This window comes from Cyprinodon tularosa, unplaced genomic scaffold (genome assembly GCF_016077235.1).
Source record: "Cyprinodon tularosa strain WSP-4 unplaced genomic scaffold, ASM1607723v1 ctg195, whole genome shotgun sequence".
NCBI classification, from domain to species: domain Eukaryota; kingdom Metazoa; phylum Chordata; class Actinopteri; order Cyprinodontiformes; family Cyprinodontidae; genus Cyprinodon; species Cyprinodon tularosa.
Window position 1 is genome coordinate 1,313,775 of NW_024038707.1, and position 16,181 is coordinate 1,329,955.

The 16,181-nt window shown below is 40.4% G+C and overlaps 1 protein-coding gene across 1 annotated transcript; it reads left to right on the forward strand.

The window, feature by feature from the left end:
- Nucleotides 1-554: 554 nt before the first annotated feature.
- LOC119782519 (UAP56-interacting factor-like) lies at nt 555-11,009 on the forward strand. The gene is made up of 11 exons (XM_038283513.1): nt 555-759; nt 847-948; nt 1,030-1,199; nt 4,699-4,847; nt 4,932-4,998; nt 5,080-5,135; nt 5,214-5,288; nt 5,370-5,496; nt 7,839-7,918; nt 8,018-8,102; nt 10,702-11,009. The coding sequence occupies exons 1-11, from the start codon at nt 723-725 to the stop codon at nt 10,738-10,740; spliced, it is 987 nt and encodes a 328-aa protein (XP_038139441.1). The 5' UTR covers nt 555-722; the 3' UTR covers nt 10,741-11,009.
- The last annotated feature ends 5,172 nt before the right edge of the window (nt 11,010-16,181 follow it).

The window sequence follows — 16,181 nt, forward strand, 5'->3', positions numbered from 1 at the left end:
TATTTCGTTTTATAAAAGAAAAAAGAAGGTTTTTGTTTTTTAGTGTACATGATATTCATTTTTTTTATTGGGACTAGTTTCATAGTCTAATATTAATTGTAGTAACCGCTGCATTCTAGTGTGAATAAATTTTCAATGTTGTGCTCCAAGCACAGCGGACTAGAAAACAGCCAATCAGAAAGAGAGAAGGCGGGACCTAAGGCAGAACAGCCAATGAGAGTGGAGTTAAACAGCGCAGCACAGTTCAATGCGCTGCTAGGTGAAAGGGACAGGAGAGACCAGGCAGAGGAGCTGCGAGAGGAAAAGAGCCACTGCTGTAAATTATAAACATGTTGCTCACATCCAATTATTGGTCGGGACAATTAGGACGGTTCAAAACTTTGGTAGGGACATGTCCCTATGGTCCCTATGCAAACCTACGCCCATGAGTAAAACTACTCCTAAAGCAACTTTTTTTATATATAAAAAAGTTTATCAAGGAAATGTAAGCGAGCAAATGTTATTACCTCCTCCTTACCAGCTGGTGGCGGTAGTGCTACTTTCAGTTGTTTGCCAACCGCCATTAAAAGAAGGAGAAAGGATGTTTTGTTTTTTCATGAAAGGAGGAGGCGATGGTTGAGCAGCTGGTGGCGGAGCTCTGGAAGTAGAACCTTCCGCTGACTGCTCGTTCATCCGAACAGCGCGTCTCGTTATTCGGCTGATAAAATAACGGGCGAAGGAAAATGGCGGCCGCTCCGGATAAAGTCGACATGTCTTTAGGTAACATTCGCTAGTCACTGCTAACTGGCATCAGCCGGTGGATCTGGCACCTGTGAGAATACAACCCATGCTTTCTCATTTCGATAGATGACATAATTCGCTTAAATAACAAAGAGAGACAGATGGGAAGAAGACAAGCCAACGGGAGCCACAGGCCGTTCAGGAAGAAAGGAGCAGCAGCCCGGACAGGTGGGAGCTAAAGCCGGTCTGCTGGGGCCACCAGCTCCTGGTAACTGGCACTAAACGGTCGGTAAATGCTGATCTCACCAGGCGGCGGAGGACCCCGGGGAGGAGCGGCGGTGCTGAGGAACAAGAGGGTTCCGATCCCTGCGGGTCGGCGGAGAGGTCAGGGGGTCATCACCGGGCTGGCGGCCCGGAGGCCGGCGGTTCTACTGAGGCGAGCCGGAGCGCTGAACAGATCCACAGCCGGTCAGAGCCAGGTAGCATGAAAAATCACACTCATTAAATATCACATTCATTAAAAATCACTCTCATTAAAAAAATCACATTAATTAAAAATCACACTCATGAAAAATCACATTAGTTAAATATCACATTCATTAAAAATCACTCTCATTAAAGAATTACATTAATTAAAAATCACACTCATTAAAAATCACACTCATTAAAGAATCACACGCAATGAAGAATCACACGCAATGAAGAATCACACGCAATGAAGAATCACACTCAATAAAAAATCACACTCATTAAAAATCACACTCATTGAAGAATCACACGCAATGAAGAATCACACTCAATAAAAAGTCACACTCATTGAAGAATCACACTCATTGAAGAATCACACTCATTAAAAATCGCTCATTAAAAATCACACTCATTGAAGAATCACATTAATTAAAAATCACACTCATTAAAGAATCACACTCATTTAAGAATCGCACTCATTGAAGAATCACACTCATTAAAAATCGCTCAATAAAAATCACACTCATTAAGAATCACACTGATTGAAGAATCACACTCATTGCAGAATCACACTCATTAAGAATCACACTCATTAAAGAATCACACTCATTAAAGAATCACACTCATGAATAATCACACTCATTAAAAATCCCATTAATTAAAAATCACACTCATGAAATATCACACTCGTTGAAGAATCACACTCGTTGAAGAATCACACTCGTTGAAGAATCACACTCGTTGAAGAATCACACTCGTTGAAGAATCACACTCGTTGAAGAATCACACTCATGAAGCATCACACTCATTAAAAATCCCATTAATTAAAAATCACACTCATGAAATATCACACTCATTAAAAATCACACTCATTGAAGAATCACACTCATTAAAAATCCCATTAATTAAAAATCACACTCATGAAATATCACACTCATTAAAAATCACACTCATTGAAGAATCACACTCATTAAAAATCCCATTAATTAAAAATCACACTCATGAAATATCACACTCATCAAAGAATCACACTCATTGAAGAATCACACTCATTGAAGAATCACACTCATTGAAGAATCACACTCATTAAAAATCACACTCATTGAAGAATCACACTCATTAAAAATCCCATTAATTAAAAATCACACTCATGAAATATCACACTCATTAAAAATCACACTCATTGAAGAATCACACTCATTAAAAATCCCATTAATTAAAAATCACACTCATGAAATATCACACTCATCAAAGAATCACACTCATCAAAGAATCACACTCATTGAAGAATCACACTCATTAAAAATCCCATTAATTAAAAATCACACTCGTTGAATCACATTAATTAAAAATTACACTCATGAAATATCACACTCATTGAAGAATCACACTCATTGAAGAATCACACTCATTAAGGATCACACTCATTGAAGAATCACACTCATTGAAGAATCACACTCATTAAAAATCCCATTAATAAAAAATTACACTCATTGAAGAATCACACTCATTAAGGATCACACTCATTGAAGAATCACACTCATTAAGGATCACACTCATTGAAGAATCACACTCATTAAAAATCCCATTAAAAATCACACTCATTGAAGAATCACATTAATTAAAAATCACACTCATGAAATATCACACTCATTGAAGAATCACACTCATTGAAGAATCACACTCATTGAAAAATCCCATTAATTAAAAATCACACTCATGAAATATCACACTCTAAAGAATCACACTCTAAAGAATCACACTCTAAAGAATCACACTCTAAAGAATCACACTCTAAAGAATCACACTCTAAAGAATCACACTCTAAAGAATCACACTCTAAAGAATCACACTCTAAAGAATCACACTCTAAAGAATCACACTCATTAAAGAATCACACTCATTAGGGATCACACTCATTGAGGATCACACTCATTAAAAATCCCATTAATTAAGGATCACACTCATTGAAGAATCACATTAATTAAAAATCACACTCATGAAAAATCCCATTCACACAGTTTGCTCAACATCAGGGTGTAACTTAGTGATGAAAGGTGGTGGGGACACAGGGTGGGGGCTGATGGACCTACAGCAGGGGAACCAATTAAAAATCAGAAATTAAGAAAATCAACCAGTAAAGGTCTGGAGACATTTGTAAATATAATCTGTTACTTTAAACAGAATTTAACAATGAAATAAAATGAGGATTTTATGCATCCATGTTATACATTGACTCTTAAAATACAAGAAATAGAAACATTTTTCCATTTTAAAATCTAAATAGTTTTTTAAGTAGAGAACAACAATTGTTCAGTTTGGTATATAGACAATTTCCTGATTCACATTTTATAAAAACTGACCTTTTTTTCTTTTTTTGATGTTGGCAGTGGGCTTTAGACTGCCCTGCGAGGCTTTAAACCTGGGTTTAAATGGAGACTAAGCCATTCTCAAGCACATATCAAGGAGCTCATTTTGAGCCTGGATCCAGATTTATTGTTGATTCTGTTCATGGTGGAGAATCCTGCTTCACAGCAGCAGGTTGAGCCAAACATCCTCTAAATGTGCAGGGTCATCTTTGAGCACGCCATTTCACTTCTCCTTCTTTTCCATCGCCCGGCTTGCCACAGGTTTGCCTGCTGTGTCTAAAAGTAGCAGCAGCAGCAACCCAGACTGACGGCTCATTGTCTCATTTGGATCACGTGCAGCCTGGAGCCGGACGCTCCGGAGGGCTTTACCGTATTAACAGGAGAAGCGGCGCAAGTGAAGTTAGACTCTGGTGTCGGACAACATGCAGTAATTTATAAATATTTTAAATCAGGTTGGGTCCGGATTAGCCAGCAGACTGAAACTCTCTATTCCTTCTAGGCTGCTTCAAAATTTTTGATAATTTTAATGATAAACTGCAAAAGATGAGACATTTTGTTAGCAGATGCATCATGTTGATAGACGCGCTTTTAGACACAGTTTAGTGCGTCAGCCAGTTAGAAACAACTCCTGTATCGGTCACATGACTTTCTTGAAACGACACACGCGCCGATACAGTGTTTTGCTCTACAGGTTCCACGCATGCACCGACGCGTCGCTGTTAATGGACCCTATGGCGTAAATATCGGTAAGATTGATAAGCGTCTCCCTGAAATGAGTTTGTGGAACTTGCGATGTCTGTAACATGTGGCGGTGCGCTGTCACCAAGGCTTCCATTCAAGGTGCACAGTCACTGTTTTTCCAATTGTGATCAAATACTACTGAGAATTGCATAATTGTATCTTCTTGGCCGATTGACGGAACCGTCGCCGTATCCTGAACATTTATCACGTGTTGTACTTCATATGGAGCCCACCCAGATAATGTTGCTTGCAGGCCCTATTGTTGTGCCGTTACGCCATTGGCTGGACCCATCACTAGCATCCACTTTTTGAGGACGATTACGGAAGAAACCTTCCGATGAGAATCTCATCTGTTCAGATGCTGCTGCATGAAGCAACCAAAGCCTGTGTTTTTATGCAGAAAACCCGACAGAAGCCAAGGCCCTTCGCTCAGCGCTCAGACGCTCGGTTCTGGAGGACGGAGGTTCAGAGGCGCCTCTACCTGCAGCCGGGCTCACAGAGAGGCCAGAACGCTGCGATGTCCAGGAGGCCTTTTCAGCCTCGGTGGCGGTAAGACAGACGGCCGCTCAAACGCACGCTAATTGACCGTCTGTGGTAGACGGGGACGCTCTCAGTTTGGGTTTCTTCCTGCAGACCGCCGCTCCAGCAGGCGCAGAGGGAGGCCCGCCAGGCCACCTTCCTTCTTCGCAGAGGTCTCAAGGTTGGTGCGCTTCCCAGCTAGTTTTTAAGACCGCTAACGTGCCTCAGTGAGTCATGTCAGCCGTTTGCTCGTGTCCTTCAGGTTCAAGCTCAGGTCCCAGAGCCAAATCCTACCTCTCCTCCATCCGAAACACACCAGTAAGCATCCCCAGCGGATTCACACAAGGATCTGTGAGCTCTGTAGGTGTGAGACGGACTTCCCTCTTTGTCCATTAGGTGGCGCACGTCCGCAGCAGGCAGCGGAATCCTGACCGTTTCCATCGACAACCCAAAAGCCAGGACCCAACCCGAGTGAGCCTCCAGCACATCGGCTCCAAGCAGAAAAGGTCTGTGGAGTCATGATGCTTCATCTACGCCTCCGTCTCTTTTTAGGCCCCCCACTGCGTGGACTCTACACCCCCAACACGTCGCCTCCGCTCCCGTTAAAACAGAGACGGTGGAAAGGAAGGACCCCAAAGGAGTAGCGCTGCAGTTTGACATCAACAGCGTCGGGAAGCCGGTAAGAAGAATTTACAACGGTTCCAGAAACTACAAACATTGGAGAGAAAAGACTAAACCTGAAACAATCGGATTAAAAATTTATTGAAATAATCGTCAACTAATTTAGTAATTGATTGTTAACTGGAATATAAAGACTGTAAAACATGCGATTAGTTGACAGAGCGACCCTCTTAGAGGAGTCATTTTACCAAGAGCACAAAATAATAATAAAAAAGGGCTCCCCAAGTGGAAAATTCTTATTACACCTGTTTTCATTTGTAAGAGGTATGCAAAAACGGTAACTTGCCCTATAAAGGGTTATTAAAGAAATAGTACACCCAAAACATGATTAGTCTTCATTTTCTACTCACCCCCATGCTGAACAACACTCTGGAGTACTTTTTTGATATCTCAAATGCATCTGGAGATCTGGGAGGCTTCTTGCTGTCTGCTGACATTCAAATAATGGAGGTCTATGGCGCCCGAGACAGAAAGGTCCATAAAAGTCCACAAAAAACGTGTCAATATTCCTCCATACTGCTAGTCCAATGTATTCCAAGTGTCCTGAGTGGGTAGCGTCCAGAATTTACTCGAAATGAAGTCATTTAGAATGTTTTTAGAGCATAAACAGTAGTGTATAGGATTTCCTGAAAGCGCGCACATGCGCGATCACGAGGCTACGGAAGCCGACAGACCAAACCAGATGAAAGTGCGCATTCAGCTCGGCAAAGAACTCATGCTCTTCCTCAACACTGAAGTCCTCAGACATTTTTCTTTCGTTGTTTCTTTCTTTGCACAGGTAAACAGCACATTTCTTCTTCTACGCTTGCATTATCGGCAGAGCAGACGCTGAATGCGCACTTTCATCTGGTTTGGTCTGCCGGTTTCCGTAGCGTCCTGAACGCGCAGGCGCGCGCTTTCAGGAAATCCTATACACTACTGTTTATGCTCTAAAAACATTCTAAATGACTTTGTTTCGAGTAAATTCTGGATGCTACCCACTCAGGACACTTGGAATACATTGGACGAGCAGCATGGAGGAATATTGACACGTTTTTTGTGGACTTTTATGGACCTTTCTGCCTCGGGCGCCATAGACCTCCATTATTTGAATGTCAGCAGACAGCAAGAAGCCTCCCAGATCTCCAGATGCATTTGAGATATCAAAAAAGTACTCCAGAGTGTTGTTCAGCATGGGGGTGAGTAGAAAATGAAGGCTAATCATGTTTTGGGTGTACTATTCCTTTAAGGAACCTTTTGCTATCCGATTGTTAATCGAAAAAAAATAATCGACAGATTAATCGATTTGGAAAAATAATCTTTAGTTGCAGCCCTAGAAAGAACACCTCTTAGCTAGTGATGGTATGAGATGAGCCGAGGGGTGATTCATTTAGAGGAGGGGCCAAAATTGATGGCGTCCGAGGCCTCGCTACCGTGATACCAGTTGACCGCTTTGCGAAGTGGTTCATTAAGTGCAAGAATTTTGACAGGCATCTAAACAGCCTCAGTGTTCAGTCAAGATGTGGGAGTTTGGAGGAGAGCTGCTGTCAGCTGGATAAAGTTTGGATAGATTCTAAGAATAGATTGGTTGGAAAAACAACCAATCTCGTTGGTTAAAACGAATTTGGTTAGAATAAACAATGTAATGATCAAAATTTGAGGAAACCACAGGAAAAAGTCAGTGTTAACACGTTACTATGAAGTAGTATTTTCTCCCCTACTGTCGTTATCTATATAGGTGGCGTCAGCTGTAAGAGACAAGCTCTCAGTCTAGAGGTTGATGGTTCAAGACCTGCCTTAACTTTTGAAAGTTGCGATTAAACTTTATTATTTTGGCTGATGAAACTAATTTGCATTGTTTTGCCCGAGTAAAAATATAGATTGGGTAAATTAGGTTGTTTTAGTCAAAAGATTGGTTGAACACAACTTCCAACCTGATTAAAACCAAAAAAACAAGGAAAAACTATCATGTTTGAATAAAAATGACAAATACCTTTCATTTTTCTCATCATTGCCCAATTTGCACAAACACTTTCACTGTCTGCTTGAGTTTATTTCATTAAAATGGCAGAAAAACTGTAAATGATTGTTCTAAGAAATTTTATGAAATTACAAAAGATTTTATTATACACACCAACCATTGACAATTTCAAAGGAACCTAAAAGGGGAAAAAAAAAAGTTGCAAAAAAATCAGATTTTTATTACAAACTGTAGTTCTGCAGTGACATGTTCACATGAAGCCTCATGAACTGTGAAGCAATTTGGCCAAACAGTTCAATGCCTAATGAGGCTTCATCTCACCATCACTAGTCTTAGCTTACGTACGGCATATATAACCACAGCGCCTTTCCTTTCTCCAGCAAACGTCGATGACTCTAAGCGAGCGTTTCCGTATCCTCAAAGATCAGCGCGCCGCCTCGACCAGAAGCGAAGGTGGCAGGTTTGTTACCGTGGGTACAACCCTCTCCAAGCAGAGCAGTGTGTGGCGTGTTGGACGCGCCTCGGCTTCCTACAGCGTCTGTGTTCTTCCTGTCTGCAGTGGTCGGTGGAGTCTGAGGACGGCGGCGCAGAAGGTCCCCCAAGGAGCGGCTCTGCAGTTTGACATCAACGGCGTCAGGGAGCCGGTAAGAACGGCATCTGATTGGTTCCCGCAGATGATTAACTCTTTAAGGATTTATGGAGTGAATTTGGTTCCATTATTGTTGTAGGAAAAAAAAAAGAACTTGTAAATTGAATTAAAAAAAAAAAAAAAAAAAAAAAAAGGATATTTAGAAATGAATTCTTTTTTTCCCTTTACTGTTTACTAAACTTTTTCTTTTCAATTTCAGCGTTTCAGGTTGAGTTTTAAAAATCAAATTTTTTTTACTGCTTTTTTTACAGGTCACATTCTCTTATGTCCCTGTCACACCTTCACGTTTTAGCACGCGTATGCCTGACGTACGTAAGATTTGGCAAAAACGGTGAAACACGCTGGCACACATCAACATATACCCATACACCAATTAGAGCATGCTCAAAATTTCCCAACGTATGCCAGCGTCATACGTTACAGCTCAGTTATCAGATCGTTGACATACGCTAAATGTAAGTTACTCATAAGTCGTGGCGTCTAGCTAATCCAAAACCTCTGAGTAACTTCTGCACAGCTTATGCCGAACTTATCAAGAACTTCTCTCCAACGCATCCTAACATATCTGACATCTACGGAAGAGGATTAGGGCCACTGGGGAAAAAAAAAAAGTTAACTGATTTTAAAATTTTATTTCAGTTTAACATGGGGAAAAAAGTCAGAATTCTGATTTTAATCTCAGAATTCTGACTTTTTTATTGTCAGAATTTTGACTTTTTTTTCTCAGAATTCTGACTTTTTTCTCAGAATTCTGACAATAAAAAAAAGTCTGAATTCTGAGATTAAAGTCAGAATTCTGACTTTTTTCTCCATACTAAACTGAAATAAAATTAAAAAAATCAGTTAACTTTTTTTTTTTTTTTTTTCCACTGGCCCTAATCCTCCTCCGTAGACGTCTTCCACATTAGAGACTGACATTTTTTCGGGAATCCCACGGGTCACGGGATTCTCGTGGGATGGGAGTCAGTATTAGTAACGATCACGTGATTGGGACGGTACAGGAGTAAACATTAACGGGAGCAGACGGGAGCGGGAGCAAACCAATAGTAACTAAAAAAAACTAGGATTGATGCCAAAAAATAAAATAAAATAGAAAGAAAAAGAAATCCAGTACTGGCGCCGCCATTTTGTAGTTTTCTTCCTTGAAGCCTACACTATAATGCGAGTCAAAAAAACTACACGACCCAAAAACCAACAGTGCTTCCGCTCTGAGTTTTTCACCCGCGCTCAAAAACAACAATGGAGGGACCAACAGTTAGTTGCGAACTCAACTTCGAAAAGTTTGATTTGATTGTTTATTCACCTAAGATAAGCATGGTCTGTTTCCTTGTTTGTTACTTTTATAATTATTATTCCTTTTACTTTAACTGACCTTTACTACAGTTAGAAACAGGAACTTAACTGACCCTTCATAGATATGCAGATTGAATGTATTGGCAGAAATCTTATTGATGACAACAAGAATGGGAGCGGGAGTCATTCTTAATGGGAGTAATTTCACCAGGAGTGGGACGGGACAGGATTTAGATTTCTACTCTGGCCCGGGATCGGGACGGGACACAATTTATTTTTTTTCTGTGGGAGTGGGACGGGACAGGAGTGAAAATCCACTCCCGTGTCAGTCTGTACTCCAGACGATCGTCGAACGTGTTTCTAACTTCCTGCTACTGTATAATGGCGTATTGGCAGCGTTTTGGTATAAAGGGGTTCATAGGAGGAAACCATCAGTTCTCTTCCAGACTTCATCCCCATCAGGGTGAGCCAGAAGGTGAGTGTGATGGATCCTCCCTGCGTTCACGCCAACAAGCAACAAACATCCTAACAGACATGACATGCTGCTACTTCTTTTTCTTTATTATTTTTGGCAGGGCAGTAAACAGCAGCCAGGTTAATAACTCAATCAAAGATATCTTTTTATGCAGACCGGGCGCATAGCAGCGATGCGGCTGAGGGGAGCAGCTTCAACTGATGCTTCGTAATTCCATGGGCATTATGCTGCCGTGCGTTAAGTTAGGCTGTCATTGGACCTATGCTCTGGACTCGTTATGATTACTCTATGTATACGCCCAAAATTGGAAAAATATATTGAAAGTTCAGCGTTTTAGCAGATCCTGGGGCGTCGGGCGTACGCTGGCTAAATCGCCATGGTGTGACAGGAGCACTATTGGCAAAGGTTATGCAACATTTTTATCGGTCAATGTGCGCATCAAGAGCGAGCGTTTGCATCATACTGAAGAGAATGTGATCGATATCGTGGAATCTCAAAAACCAAAATGTAAAAAAAAAAAAAATACAGATGGTTTAAAAATGAAAATATAAATCCTGTTTTTGAAAAAAGTAAACAAAGTGTGGAAAAAAATAGAGAGATGAAAAACAAAATCTGAGAAACCTGCAAAGTTAAGCTTGACACCTGATTAAAGCTCCATAGAACAGACCTGTTCATTGTTTTCCTCCAGCAGACGTTGGTTGACTCTGGACGAGCCGTTTTACATCCTAAACAATTGACTCGCTGCAGCCGAGGCAGCAGGTTTGTTGCCGTAGGTTAGCAGACGTTAACTCACGTGTTTCTCCTTTCTATTCTGACCCTCCTGTAGGACGGACGTGCGTCGAGTCGCTGTGATGTCGCTGCTTAAAGGGAAGAACTGAACGGCTCGGTGTTTTCTGGCAGAGCGGCTCTGGGGGACAAAGGCCCCCACTTCACCTTTGAGTTGCCGTCCTTGGCTTTTTTTGTTCAGGGGGAATAAGTTTCCTCCTCAGTCCGACTCAGAACCGTTGAAACTATGAACTCTTTTTAAATCTTTTGTTGTCAGATTTGTTTTCGACAGCGTAAAAGAAAACCTGCATTTTTTTTAAACAAGTTTTATAATTTATTGAAATAATAAAAGATAATCTAAAAGCTGAACCTTGAATAGCACTGTTACTGACTTGAGTTGTTTTTCTTTTTTACTTTTTATTTAAATCTACAGGATCTAAACTTTTTTTTTTATGGTGCTTTCAGGACGGTCACAGCGTCCCGACTGACTGCAGTGGATTCACATAGAATTCCTATTCAAACCGCGCGGCGAAGCGGCCAGCAGTGAACTCCTCTCAGTCGGAGTGTTTAATGACGTACCGAGAAAATAACGTCAAAAGGGTAGAAATAAGGAATTCTCTCAGGTGGCTTTAAAAAAAGCTGTTTTAATTTAGTCCTAGAAGGGCGTTACTGACGCCGTTACCTTGTTTTAGTAACGAGTAATCTAACTAATTACTTTGACTGTAACTATAACGCAGTTACCATTGCAGACACCCCGTTACTGCGCGTTACTCAGGTCGCACAATGAACCTTTTTTCATGATAGGACTCGTGCGCGCGACATGAGAGAGAGGAGGATGAGATTGGCTGATGTATAGTGAGATTCTGTCTGTCAGTTGGGTAGGTGGGTGTTTCTGCTGGCGGGTGTTAACGTACAGCACACACAGAGAGATGGAGAGTGAGGAGGACTCCTCCGGTGTTACGTCGAGCTGCGTTTCCCCATCACATACGGTTTCCCCTGCATCTCCGCACAGCGGAAGCGGCACGATTCACCGCGCAAGCGACAGGAAACGTGCATGCTCGCTAAAGGCGCGCAACAGTCGCCCTGTGCTCGCGCCACAGAAGAACTATGGAGAGCGTGAACGATCAAATGATAGCCTATATGGAGACAGAGAGAAATCTGGATGGATGGATGGATGGATGGATACTCTGCCTTTTCAACCTACTGTATTTTTTATTTTAAACATTATTTAATGGCCTTTGTGGCAGGGATGGAGATCCATATTTTATGTCACACACAGAGTATAGATCTCAGAATCAGAATCAAGTTTATTGCCAAGTAGGTTTGCACTTACAAGGAATTTGACTTGGTGTTGTTGGTGCAGACAAAAAACAAAATAGATCGATGGATAGATGTTGCAGTATCTATAACAACCCAAACACAGGATTTCAGAATTAGACATCCCCAGTTATTAATTTCATATACTCACCAGATCTGAATACCCTGTTAAAAAACTTCACATGGCGTTCCCCCCTAATGTCATTTACGTTGAGTTGCAATAAATGCAAATCTCTCTGCAGGTTCTTGTCTTTGTCGTCAGCTCTATTCAGCTGGAACACACGGCGAGAAGGTGGGGGCTGGGTGGTGAGGGTTACGGGGGCGAGAAACGCAATAGTTACTTTTACTAGTAACTAGTTACTTTTATTGTGGAGTAACTCGGTTACTTTTTGGGAGAAGTAACTATAACTAATTACTTTTTCAAAGTAACGTGCCCAACACTGCTCTTAGCCAATCATTGGCCACCTCTGTGTCCATCCCTACTATTCTTTTCCCTCTAATACGGACGTTGGAGGCAGTAATACTCGGAAGTGGAATTTTCTAACTTATTTAACATTTAAAGTTTTCATATGTTAACAGTTACATGACAACACAAACACTGGTTAGTTATGCACATCAATATACTAACATTAAAGATGATTAATACAGAATTCATGCTCTTTTCAGGACTAGATTTTGTGTTATGTGTGGCAAAGAGAAAATTATGTCTGCAAGTGATCTGAGTCTTCAGTGAAATCCATTTAATGTAGATATTAGTACATGTAAATATTAATTTTATGCAGAACGATTATTGATGTAAGTAATGACAATGAGCAAGATAAATCAAACCTGAAAGACTTTTGTCCTCTAAACCTTTAATTTAAACAGCATGGATTTTTAAATATATCAATATATGTGTTTGCAAGCTGTAGGAAAGTATAGTTAAAGTATAGTTAGTCTTTATTTAGAAAATATGCCTGTTGTGTGTGTTCATTTTCCTGCTGGAACAGTGTAGATTGACCCCCCCCTAGCCTGACACATTAAAACTACTTTTTTTTCACACATAGCTGCCATTGCTACAGCAGCAAAGATGCGTCAGCCACTTGTCAGAACTAAACTCATACAAGCATAAAAAATGAAGCAGTTTTTGCTGCTTGTGCTCTGAACGTGGCATGATTGGTTTATGTGGCGCCTCGGCAAGCAAAAGTTACATTTTTCCAACTCCAGAAGCTGCTGCTCCTGAAGCGCGGCGCTGCAGGAACTTTTTGCTGCGCCAAAATGTGCATCAACCATAAACTAGCTGCTTCTGCTGCTTGCCGTCTGAACGCAGCATTAGTTATTTCACCTTTTCTGATTCCTGATCCTCCACAGACGGGTTGGTCATTGGATCGCCAACTTGAAGAGGGAGGATTTATCTTAACTTCTGGCCAGAGAAAAAACCTGTAATATGTAGCCAACATTTGGAAGAAGAATGTTTTCAAGATGACTTGGATAATAGCGCGTTGTGACAAACACCAGATACAGCACTGGGACTTGATCAACAGCCGATACCGCACCGTGACGTCACAACCCAGTAGGTGGCAGTAGTGTTCTTTGACAAACATGGATGCCTCCAGTAAAGCATATAAAATGAATATTACTCTTAATTAAAAACAGTATGTTTCAGACTTCCGGGTATGACCGCAAGGTAGAAGGTCGCGTTCGACGCTGCTCCTGACAAAAATCCTGAAAATTCCCTTTTAAAAATCACTGAACGCTACAACCAAGGAAAATACATTATAGGGGGCGACTGGAACCGTGTTCTGGACCCCATTTTGGACAGGGCTTCAGGAGCTGACCAGACGCACAGCAGAAGCAGGGAAACGATATGCAATTTTATGAAAGAATTAAATTTACTAGATATCTGGAGACATTTAAAACCTACTGAAATAGTCTACTCATGCCATTCAAAAACATTTAGGACTTACTCCCGCATAGACTATTTTTTGATTTCAAAGGAATTACTCTCAAATATATCTGATTGTTGCTATGATAGCATACTAATATCGGATCACGCTCCCTGTAATTTACTATACAGTAATAATAGCCTGTTGAGAGACCCTCCCCGATGGTGCTTACACCAGAAATGGCTGAAAGATGAAAAATTTCTTAAATACGTTGGAGAAAAAATAGATGATTATTTCAGTATCAATACCACACTAACCTCAGCCTTTATAAAATGGGACGCTTTTAAGGCATGTCTGAGGGGTTACATAATTAGTTACACCGCCTCAAAATCTAAAGAACAACGTAAGAGCAGACAACAATTAGAATCCAAGATCAAATTACTAGAGCTACAAACTTTTAGAAATAGCAACGCAGAAATAGAAAAGGAATTGCTGTTATTAAAAGCACAATATGAAAAAGAATCTGCAGACAGAGCGGCCTCCAGTTTACTAAGATTAAATCAATCATTCTATGAACAAGGAGAAAAACAAGGGAAACTCTTGGCATGGCAAATAAAACAACTGGAAGTGCAAAAAAACATAACCTCTCTTCTTAATAGTAAAGGGGAAACTTTAGTAGACCCAATCAAGATAAATGAAGAGTTTAGACAATACTATGACAGGCTGTATGATTCTCAAGACACCTCAAATATACAGGAACATGACTCATTTCTAAATAAGCTAGATATTCCCTCAATAGATGAAGTGTATAGAGAACAATTGGAAGCTGAAATCACAAAAGAAGAGCTGGGTAAGGCTATTGACTACATGAAGGATGGGAAGAAAGCTGGGCCTGATGGGTTCACTATAGACTTTTATAAAAAATTTAAAAAACAATTAATAAGTCCTATCTTCGAGATGTTTCAGGAGGCATATCGCAATGGTGGTCTACCAAAATCTATGACAAGTGCTTTAATCTTTGTGCTACCCAAGCCTGGGAAACCCAGCAATAAATGTGAAAACATGAGGCCAATAAGTTTGCTTAATGCTGACCTAAAAATACTCTGTAAATTATTAGCAATACGCTTACAAAACTCACTTCCTTCAGTGATACACAGGGACCAAAATGGTTTTATTTTGGGACGGCAAGGCCTGCACAATGTGAGGAGGCTTCTAAACATTGTTCATGGCTTGGGTGTAAAATCAGGATCTGCACTTCTTTCTCTAGATGCTGAGAAAGCGTTCGACCGAGTCGAATGGGTCTATCTATTTAACATCTTAAATCGTTTTGGTTATGGAAATAATTTTAAAAAATTGATTCACTTATGATATTTAAACCCAACTGCAGAAATATTAACAAATAAGAATGTGTCTAAACCGATTGTTATCAAACGAGGTTGTCGTCAAGGTTGTCCTTTGTCCCCTTTGTTATTTACATTAGCATTGGAGCCTTTTGCTATAGCTGTAAGGTCCCATAAATCTATAGCTGGCATTACAATTAGACAAGTAGAACACAAACTTTCATTATATGCAGATGACATAATCCTGTTCATTTCAAACTTAAAACAGTCTATTCCAAATTTGCTTAATTTAATAGAGGAATTTGGTCATATTTCAGGGTATAATATAAATAAAGCTAAATCTTCATTACTATTTTTGGATGAAAAAGAAATGTCCCCGGTAATAAGTTCAGAGTTCAAGGTTGTTAGAGATTTTACTTATTTAGGAATACAAATATTTTCAAATCTAGATATGATTGTAAAGAAGAACTATGAGTGTTTAACAAAAGAAATCACTGAAAGTATTAATAGATGGATGCCCCTTCCCTTATCATTGATTGGCAGGATCAACACCTTCAAAATGAATATGCTTCCAAAAATACTGTATATTTTTCAGAATGTCCCCCTGCCGCCTCCTGCAAACTGGTTTGATGATTTTAGGAAGTTATTTGTTGGGTTTTTGTGGCAAAATAAACGGCCCAGGGTTAGATTGTCGCTCCTACACTTACCTCATAAGAAGGGAGGACTAGGGTGTCCGAATATGAGGTGGTATTACTGGGCAACCCAACTTAGGACTATTAGATATTACTTTAATGCCAGGGACGCCCCTCAGTGGACAGAAATGGAATCTGATTCTGTAAGTCCACCTTTGCCCTTATACATTTTTTCTGATTCGGTCTCAAGACTGTTGGGAAGAACAGTTAATCCTATTGTTAAAAACATGATCAAAATATGGTATGACGTAAAGAAATTCATAAAAGAACCAGTTATACTCTCACAGTTTACTCCTATATGGGGAAACCAAGATTTTACTCCTGGAA

Coding starts and splice junctions, on each gene's coding strand:
- LOC119782519 (XM_038283513.1), top strand. CDS start 723: ATGGCGGCCGCTCCGGATAAAGTCGACATGTCTTTAG. Junction 949..1,029: donor AGGAGCAGCAGCCCGGACAG/GTGGGAGCTAAA, acceptor TGATCTCACCAG/GCGGCGGAGGACCCCGGGGA. Junction 5,136..5,213: donor CCTCCATCCGAAACACACCA/GTAAGCATCCCC, acceptor TTTGTCCATTAG/GTGGCGCACGTCCGCAGCAG.